The 10326-nt window shown below is 47.4% G+C and overlaps 1 protein-coding gene across 1 annotated transcript in view; it reads left to right on the forward strand.

The window, feature by feature from the left end:
- Positions 1-10326, forward strand: part of Ptprg (protein tyrosine phosphatase, receptor type G) — a 703518-nt gene that overhangs the window by 178865 nt on the left and 514327 nt on the right. Inside the window, exon 2 of the mRNA XM_004631705.3 lies at positions 3143-3247. Coding sequence (XP_004631762.1) covers positions 3143-3247 — 105 coding nt within the window. The remainder of the gene's footprint in view (positions 1-3142; positions 3248-10326) is intronic.

Below are 10326 nucleotides of genomic sequence, written 5' to 3' on the forward strand. Positions count from 1 at the left end.
GGCTGGCATGTGGTGCTGGGGGATTGAACCGCGGTCCCTGATGCTCTGCCAAGCTTGTTCTAAGTAGGTGCCTTAGACCACTGAGCCATCTCTCCAGCCCCTTGGCCAGTCTTTATCAGAGTGCCAACTTCACTTCCAGAGTTGGAGGCTGTGAGGGCAAGACTTCGGGGTGTCAGAGAGGAGCGGTACCTGATGGATCCTTGGTCCAGCTCAGTAGGGATGTTCGTTCTGTCTGGCTTCAAAATAGAATGACTGGGAGCCAGGCGCAGTGGAAGGAACGCAGGCCTGCTCCCCGAAGGCTGAGGCAGGCCTAGGGGCTCTTCTGGGCCACCTGTCCAGACCCGGCTGCTCTTGCAAAAAACAGTTAGAGACCTTTTGTGTTTTTAAAGTACTCACATCAGGGTCTCACTGCAGACACTGAAATCTGAATTTCAGCCAGCGAGGTTCAGGCCTAGGTTTTCGGGTTTGTTTTTTAAAAGAAGCCCAGGGATCACAGTCAGACCTGTATTCCAACAGTGTCTTCCAGGGATGGAGAACTTGATGGTGAGGCCTTGAGGTGACTGTTTGAGGTACTCTTATTGTCTCCATCTTGCACATAAGAGGCAGAAGAGAGAACCTTCACTGGTCACTGGTTTCTATAAGTAAGTATAAGGCTTAGGATGGGGCTGGCCTCACACTGGCTTTGCCCAGGACTTCCACGTGGTCACCAGAATTCTCCTATTGGTCCTTTCTTTTCTGCCTTGCTTCCACTTTTAGTCCCTTTCTTGATCCCTTGCTGGTCCTTAACCACCCGCGAGAGGCTTTGGGTCTCTGAAGCCGGCAGTTGCGCATGGATCCACCCGTTTCCGGCCAACATGGCCCACTTCACAGCCGGCAGGGTCTGGCTGGCCAGCCCATGGTGTGTAGTTAGGTGGAGGAGGGTATGCTGTGATTATCCCAGAAGCTGAGAGTCTGAAGCAGATTTCTGCTGCTTTGTGTTAAAAAGGAAAATCCCTTAGGCCAGTTAAATTTAGTACAGTTTGAGGGAAAAAAAGAAAAAAAACGATTTGCAAAATTGAGCAGCGCCCTTGCCTACTTGTAGAGAAAGTTCTGAGGACCGCGGCATCACCATCTGACAGATTCATTGAAAAATGAGCTGGAGACGTGGAGAATCAGTAAGTGGCTACAGCGTGGTCAGCCAGCCAATTAAGTGGTCATACGTAGAGCGGTTACTTGCCTGCAAACTAGTCAGTTCATTGGCGACAGAGCTTCCTGCTACCAGTCGAAGCTCAGTTCCTGTGATGACTTTCATATACTGGTTTGATTGTACTTAGTCGAAGTCCATGGCTCTGCGCTTAATACTATTTAACAGTTTGCAGGACTTGCAAAAGCACTACCAGGTGCCCTGCTCATAATAAGTTGTGTTATCTTCCTAACAATATGAAGTTGTTGTTTTCAACTCCATTTTATAGATGTGGAAACAAAGGCTCAACCACATATCCAAATAGAAATTACATTTATTATTTAGATTATGGGGACATTATTTCCTCATTGTCTTGATACCAAGGAAAGGATTATTTGGGGAAAAAATTCTTGAAGCACAATGAGTAGATATATAAGTTTCAAATATGCACAGAAACTACACAGACCTAATTTAGTAAAGTTTAGTAGAAGATAAAGTCATTAGAAGAGTAAGAAAAACTTTATTTTTGATCAGGAGAAGCTCATAGTGGTCAACTTTCCTGGTGTCCTGAATGATTCATCTACAAAATTGTAGGGGGGATTGGATGAGACGGTAAGCCTTCGTCAGACTTTAAAGATAATCTTTTAAAAATCTAAATTCAGGACCAGTGAGCAGATATCAGTGACGATAGGCTTATGTCTCAGTGTTTATTTGGAGTATATTAGAACCCCATTTTCCTTTAAAGAGCTTACTCCTGTGGAATCTTTTCAAGCTTGTGGTAAAGATAGTCTTTCAAGCGAAGTAGAAGTGTGAGGTGCTCAACACGTTTCCTTCTTGTTCTTGTGACTGTCATGTTCTCATCAAAGCGAATACCCTTATTAGAGGTATTACTGGCTCATTTGCAATCGAGAATGTATTCTGTTTTCCCGTTTCCATCTTCATCTTAAATTGAACGTACAGTTCCCCTGTTTTCTTTGCTGTTGAAAAGCGCACTTGATTTTGTTTGGGTGCATTTAAATATTAACATAGTCAGGTGCTGTGTATTGTTTGCGTATCATTCGCTTTCGTTTTGCATTCCGGGCACCTGTGCTATTTGTGTTCCTCCACATCAGTGCATTCAGGTGTGGGCTCCCAGCAGGCGAGATTTGCTTCCGAGAGGAAGATGAGGGGAGAAGACTTTGAGCGCTGGATCGGGCAGATGGAGCTCTGTGGAGTGGCGGTGAATATTTTTGCTTCTGCTTGGTGGATTGGATTCCTTTAGAATCTCAAAAGTACATCATTAAGCAGTGCTGTTTTTTGTTTTGTTTTTTTCCTTGAACATCTTTGGCGGAGGACGCCTTCTTGTTGTTCTCAGTACCATAGATGGCTATTTTCGGGTCCAAGGATGTGGGATTCAGATGATACACCCTGCACGGGGCCTCCCAGACCTGCCCGTGTGCTGGGCCTGGTGGCAGCGGCCAGGCTTGCGATGCCGCTACAGATATGTTTTCCCGGTGCCGATTTGCCCCTTGCTCGCTGGTGTGCCTGGGCCCAGTTGGTGGCTCTGAGCTTGAATTTCTCGGTCTGCCCCACAGATCCAATAATCCGTAATCTGGGATGATTAAACGAGGCCAGTGCACCTGTGCCTAGGATGTGTGTTTATTCGTGAAACTGGAACCAGAACTGCAGGCCGTGGTTCTAGGAGTCGGGCGATTCGGGGCTTTCGCTGGCGCCGCGTCGGGGCCACCGTGCGCACAGCCGGGCAGTGACTGCAGATTGAGTTAAGGCGGGGAAAGCAGAGCCTGTGCCCCGCTTCCAACGGCCAAGGGAGCGTCTGCGCTAGCGATCCCGAGTGCTGGCCGGAGCTGCTCCGCGCCGCCTGTTGCTTGTTTTCCCCTCAACCGGGAAGCTCTTCCGGCCATTCTAGGTCTGCGCCTGGAGGTCGCCTGGGTGTGTACACGACAAGGACCTGGCCTCACTGCCTGTCTCCCTCTCTTCCAGCCTTGACTGAAGGCTACGCGGGCGCCCCGCAGGACGGCAGGCGCGGCAGCTCGGTGCAGATCCGCAGGCGCAAAGCTTCCGGAGACCCGTACTGGGCCTACTCAGGTGAGTGTTCCCCTGGGGACCCTGATGTCCCTCCCTGCGCTCACCAACCCGCCACTTTTCATGTCCTTCAAGCCCCAGCTCACCTCTTCCAGCCACCGTGAGGTTCACTAACGGTTGAAACGCTGACTTTCTCAGATCTCTCCCACCTGTGTTTCCAACCTGTTTCCCCAGCATTTGCATTTCTTTCCACACTTTCCTCGTTAATGAATTATTGCTCCAAGCTCAGAACTTTCCAAAAGATGCTGCAGAGCCGCCCTCACCCCGGTCTTTTGGCTGCCTGTGATTCGGGGAGCAGGGAGTTCAAGGCTTGTCTTGGTAGCTTACAGAGCTATTTGAATATCCGAAAGCAGCCAGTGGTGCAGTGGGCTCTAATCTAGAAACCAGCCTTTACGTCCCAGTCTCCTTACTGCTTGAATGGTTTTGTACAGTATGTTGGGGTCCTTTTATTTGTTTTTCCTTCTAGCCTTTGACCAGTGAGTGAGAGAGTCTTGCTGTAAGTTGCTCACTATTACAATGGAAATAATGTTCTTGCATTTTTAAGAAGAGAAGGGAAACTCCCAGCAGCGTAGAGATCTTTCTTGACCATGGTTTCTACAATTACCAAAAATATGATAGGCCGATTGTTATTTCTGAGATACACTGAAGCTCAAAAAATATGAATAGTGGATGGTAGCTAATTAAGGAGGAATACTTAAAGAACATAGACCATGATTGGGAATTACTATACTTTGGCTGTGAATAATTCAATGCTCTTGCAGGTGAGGGCTTGGAGAAATGGCATTTTAGTCATAATAATAAATTTATGTATTAAGCATTGTTGGATGAAGAACTGAAAGACACTCTTCATAGTAACACTCGGGTCTTAAATCCTGAATTTTCTCCTGCAAATCCTGTTAAATTTATGCCAGTGTAAAATTTATAGGTCTGATCTTTAATTACACCTTATCTATTGGCTTTTTGCATTCTTTTGTCTATTGATAAATCTCCTGCCCCTACAGGGAGAATAGCCAATCTATTTTGCTTTGCGGCTAACAGATAGTGATTCTGAAGTCTTCCATCATCCCCTCTTCTTTGTGATTAGGATTATCTAATTAGTGCCTTGCTGTCACCAGCTCTGATGAGTGAAGGAAATTGAATGATGAAGGCCAAAAGTGACATACGTACGTAGCTGTCTGTCTAACTTTTTGCCAAGAGACCCAGAGAAGATACATCATGGTGTAGTCTGTGGCTCTCTTATGGGTCAGGAAAAAGCAAGAAGCAGCCTGCTAGTTACAGTTCATCAATTTAGAATAATGATGCTGTTAATCAGGAAATTGGAAGTTCTAGCCTATCAGCACCTCCCACTGCAAATGGCAGCACAGAGATGAAGGCCTAAAACTTCGCCCGTTACTTAGTTACGAACAGGCGTGTGGTGCCGGCCTTGGGATGGGAGTGATTGCTGCGGTCCTTACCAGCGGTAGGTAGCATACGTGGACTCTTGCACTTGGTGCTTCTGCACTGTATTGCGTATGTGTTAGGGCACTGCTTCTGTCAAGAGGCAGGTAGAGGGCTCAAATTCAGGGTAAGGCACGCTGTCTCAAACCAACAGAGAATAAACATTGTTACGTTTTTCAGCTCATCTGGTGTCTGCTGCCACAGATGTTGAACTCAGCTACACAACAGTGGACAGACTGCCAGTGTTCTGGGAAAACCTTGTGAACAGCGAGGCTCTAGTTCTTTTATTGAGAAACAAATAGCAATGAGACAGTTTCAAAAATGATTAATGGGACAGTTTCAATAATTAATACACTGTACATTATTTTCTTCTTAGTGGTTATCCATAGTACAAGATGCAGACAGGATATCCTGTCCAAACATTGTTAGTACAAATCTTTCTTCTCATTGAATTAAGCGAAAGTAGCTGTATATCTATCCTAACTATTCTGCATATACAGATACAAAATGATCTTTCCTTTGTATTCCCTTTTTTTTGTTTAGTCCTATCAGAAATGGGTATTCCAGTGGCATCTAAATACTATAGGTGCGTGAATTGAGCAAAAACGGTCCAACCCAGTCCAGCAGTCCACAACAGTAGTGGGTTATCCGCAGAAGTTGTTGACTTGCGCCTTTCACAGCTGTTCTTTAACTCTCGTGTTCACGAATTGCTATTCTGTTGGTATTTCCCTCCCTGCACCGTCTGAAAATACAGAACCCAGTCTTCATTTAGAGGCTGCACAAAAGTAGGTGACCATTTGAATAGGCGTCGCAGGCTGCAGTTTGTCTGCTCCTGTTTTAGATGAAATTGTTCCAGCCGTAATTTGGATAGGAGTCACAGGAATCCCTGAGCGAGATATGCACTGTTTTGCAAGGTCCAGTAAGGTAGATATAGAAGAATAGAAGAAGAAGACAAATACTAGATGACAGTACGATGAAGCGTCTCCTACCCAGCATGCTTGGGACAAGCGGTGCTTCCGATTTGGGAGGTTTCTGCATCTTGGAATACCTCATGGCACGTGGTGAGATACCTTGGGCGTGGATCCCAGCGCTGGACATGACACATTCACTTAGGTTTTATGTACACATTCTACACATCGCCTCAGGGTGATTTTATACAGGATTTTTAGTGTGCCTATCTTTGACAGTGACCTGTGGCACAAAGTCAGGTGTGGAATCTTCCACTTGTGGCATCATGTCGGTGCTTGATTTCAAGCCTCTGTACTTCCCCGAGAAGACCTGACTGTCAGGGCACTTTTTGTACCAACGTGGTCTGGAAGGGCACCAGACCTTCAGTGGCAGGAAGGAGTTAGTTGTGAGCTGTTGCTGCCTTAATGAAAGCCAGGACAGATGAGATGGGGACGCTTGGCTGTGGGTCTATACTTGAAGGCATAAGTCATGTTTGAAAAGTTACTGACAAATTCAGGTTCTTTCTTTGTTGGGGAAATGATTTTTAATTTAACAAAGAAGAAGCAGGCCGTGTCTGGAAGACTGGTTTAGTGGTCCAGCTTTGAGCTGCATCTCTCTCATTCTCTGATGCCTCCAGTTCTTCCTCTGATGCTGTCTTTGGGACAGGACTGTGCCAGTCTGGCCTATGAGAGTATGAATTTTGCAGTCTTATAGGTGGATCATGGTTCAAATCTCAGTGCTATCTGTTAGGATTTTGGAAGGACACTACTTGGAGCTTTGGTTTCCCCATCTTTTTTTTTAAAATGTTATTATTATTATTATTATTATTATTATTCTATGTACTTGGTACAGGGTTTCACCACACAGCTTGGAGTAGTGATCCTTCTGTTTTCAGCCTCCCCAGTGCTGGGATTATAGGCATGCACCACCATGCCCTGTGTCAGTTGCAGGCTGAGTGTGCCCAGGGGCAGGGCTGGTGTGGCATGTGGTGCCTGGAACTGGGCCCTGATCCATGTGCTTGCCTAAGCAGGTGCTTAGTCCACTGAGCTTCAGGTCCAATGGGTGTATCTCATTGGCCCACTCTATCTGGATGTGGGAAAAATCAGTACTTCCCTTGGAAGATTGTTGTGTGTATGAAATTTAATATCATCTTTGCCAGGAAGTAGATACTTAATATTACCTCTGTCATTTCTGATGCAATCACGCCTTTCGCTGCTGCGCCTGCTGCTGCTGCTCCTGGAGCTCCTCGTTGGTGGCTGTGATGGCTGCAGGTGATGCCCGGGCACTGTGCAGAGCTGAGCAAGGAAGCTGCTCATGTAGCGCTTACTACCCTCTTGAGATTTGACAGTGAGGGCCAAGCAAATGTTCCTCAAGTTCAGAAGTGGGCAAAATGCAAACTGTGGCTGTCTGTGTATTGGTGGGACACAGCCACGTTGATCACTTTGCACAGTGTTTGCGGTGCTTTTAGGGTTCCACTGCAGAGTTGAGTATTTTTGACAAGCAACTTTGGACTGAAAAACTTAGGACCTGTCTGGGCCTTTACCACAAATGTTTGGCAGTGCTGCCTTCAGTGGACCAACCTGGGTCTGGAGGATATCTTAGTCCCTCTCGGGCTGGCTGTTCTGGAACTGGGCTGATGGTTTAGTTTTCCTTGCATTTCTCTTGAGCGCGTATATTCTTGGAAGCCTTGTGGGCAGGAGTCATCAGGATGCCGGCAGTCAGCTCTGGGAGAAGGCTGGAGGTTGTGGGGGACAGGCAGAAGGCGCCGTGCCTGGGCATAGGTGGGGGGCACGTGGGAGTTTACCATCAAGGGGGGCTGTGCCCTGCTCCGTAGACCACTTTGTGTGGTTGGAGTTTGGAGACTGAAGCCGAGCCGGCCGTCCTGATGGCTTCCCCTGCGGTGGCCGTAGGGCGTGCTCTTGACCCTGGTTCCTCAACGTTTCGCTCCTCCATCCAGGACACGCTAAGCTGTTTTGCTCTCGCTGCTTCATTTCAGATCACGCAGACACGGTGTCTGTGTTCATGTCCTACACGTTAGAACACTAGTCTCTTTAATAGGCGTATCCCACAGTCCCCGCGTGGTGCCTGTCCACCAGCAGACCTGTTTTAGGCCCGCTGCAGGCACCCGAAGATGGGCCATCTCGGGCTCTTCTTGTCCACGTGTTTGAGAAAGGGCCACGGTATTTGAGTTCAGTATGGATGCAGACATCTGTCACGGAGGTATAAGCTGGCATGTAAGAAATAGCCGTGTCATTTCAAAATTCCTTATATCTTTGTCTTTCACTTTTCTTATTCCTACATAGACAGGTGAAAGAAATCGCCTCCTTATATATTTCATGTAGTCTTGGAATAGAAAACTTTCATTCCAGGCTATTACATTGGAAATATTTTTTTAAAAAAGTGTTTCTTCTCCTAATTTTACCCCACCGAGGTGCAGCTCTTTTTCTGCTCCACTTGAGATGCTGACAGAGCACCGAGTTTGGAATTTGCCCAGAACTTCTGTAATTATTACACAAAAAATAACACATGTTGGGCAGGTCACGCTGCTGGGAAGAAAACCAGGAAACCTGGCAGGAGTCCAGGTGGAAACTTGAGACATTTTTATAAAGCTGTTTTCTCCTTTCCCCTCCAGCTACTTGGGAACAAACAGGATGTCGTCTTCTTCCCAAGTTAGCCCGTTTTCTCACCATTTATGTTTTCTATTTCACGTTTCTTTGGTGCATAAAGAGCTTCCTGAGCCCAGGGCAAGGGGACGCCTCTCCGCACTAGAGGACTCCAAGTGGATACACGTGACAGCGAAAATTCCCTGCAAGGACTTCCGGCAGTGGGCTGCATGAAGGCCAGACAGGTTGTTCCAAGAGACGTGTCCTTCTGTCCGCATTCTTTTTCTGTCTTGCGGTTGATGTCTCCCTCAACTGTAAGATGGAGAGAAAAGAACAACCGCTGCCACACGGCTGTGAGAGGTGGCAGCCACACATGCAAGCCCCCGCTGTGATTTTTGGCTTCTACTTTGTCGTGGAGAAATGTCTTACGCATCTGGCTCTTAATTATTTGCCACCCCGCTACATGTTCACAGGGACGTCTTGTTTTATGACTCTGCTCTCGCTCTCCTCCGTCTACATGTCAGCTCCTTGAGGACAAGGACTGTGGCTTTTTGTTCCCGGTTTCTCCCACGGTGTCCAGTGTCTCATATTATAAACATTCGGTGCATAGTTCCCAAGTGGGCAAAGAGATGGACAGGTAAGAGCAGAGCGCGCCAGAATCGGTATTTTGCACTTCCCTGAGGTGCAGGGCTGGCTCCCTCCCACTATGAAGTTTGAAAAGTAGTAGGTGATTTATAAAAGCTTTCACAACTGGATCCCTTGGAGTAACAAGCTCTCCCCTGGTGAACTGGGGCTATAATTAAAGTCTTTAAAATTATATTTCCATGTCTATTTTTAAGAATGTCTGCGCAGAGCAAAGGAAACTATGCATGCCTGCAGGAGGCTGTTTTTGTCAGCAGGAGAATGGAAGGCTCTGGCATCTCCAGGCGTAATGCTAATATTGTTGTACTGCTTGCTGCTCCTCAAGCCCCCTGCAAAGGCTCAAAAGGAATAATTTCCAGAGATACATCTCCCCGTGGCAGACCCTCTCCTCTCGGCCACCCACACCGCGGTGGGGGATCAACCTGCACTCATCCTGTGACGTAGCTTTCAGGCCGCCTTTGCTCCGTGCTTGACCTGGACCTGTGTCCCCTTAATGCTAGAGTCCTCTGTTTACTTTTGTAGTTATTTTCCATCTTCATATGTTCCTATAGCTATGGCCCAGTTTTAAGTAAAAGTTACTTACCGACTGCTGACTCGGCCGGGCACGTGGGGCCACAGGAGTGCCTGCTGGGGTCGTTGCGCCCAGACCCCTGACTTTCCAGATGGGCTGGTACGTGCCAGCCTGGCAAGGGCCCCGAGGCGTGAAACGCTCTGCCAGTGGCTGGGGAGCTCAGAGCACCGCAGCCCAGGCAGGGTGGAGGAAGTTAAGGTGAAAATGCAGAATATCAGATTTGGAGCATGCAGGGCTCCGCAGCGTTCTGGTAAGGACCAAGACTTTGTTTTGGAGCTGGTAGGGAGCTGGGAAAGGAGTGCGTGGTGGAAACGGATGACAGCTGGCTTGCTGTTTAAGTGAGGTCACTGGCTGTGGAGTGAGGGCTTGGGAAGAAGACAGCAGGATGAGATGATGAAATTATATTACAGGGCATTTGAGAGGGAAAAGGAAAGAACCCTGGGAACTTATTACTTTTTGTACATGGAAGAAAAAACAAAGAGGATTGTTTAGGGCTATTCCAGATGGCTTTGTATTTAGTGAATGAGGAGGAGGCGAGGGGATTGCTATAAGGATAAAACAAACTGACCGGGGCCTTATGAGCTGCAGTGCAAGGTTTTGGTCAGATTTCTTAATATTCTTTAGACTTTATGTTCTTTGCGCTGATCCTTTGCCTATAATTAACCTTTGTATTTTTTAAAATTCTTAAACAATATTTATTTATTTATTTGGTGCAGGGTTTCGCTATGCAGCTGGGTCTCATAGTGATCCTCCTGCCTCGGTCTTCCCAGCACTGGGATTTCAGGCATGCACCACCACACCCAGTCTCTGCAGCCGTACGGTGCTCCTGGGCTCCGGGGCTGGCGTGGCCTGGGGCACCAGGGATCGAGCCCAGGTCCTTG

The sequence above is a fragment of the Octodon degus genome, unplaced genomic scaffold, assembly GCF_000260255.1.
Source record: "Octodon degus isolate 3935 unplaced genomic scaffold, OctDeg1.0 scaffold00043, whole genome shotgun sequence".
Classification (NCBI taxonomy): domain Eukaryota; kingdom Metazoa; phylum Chordata; class Mammalia; order Rodentia; family Octodontidae; genus Octodon; species Octodon degus.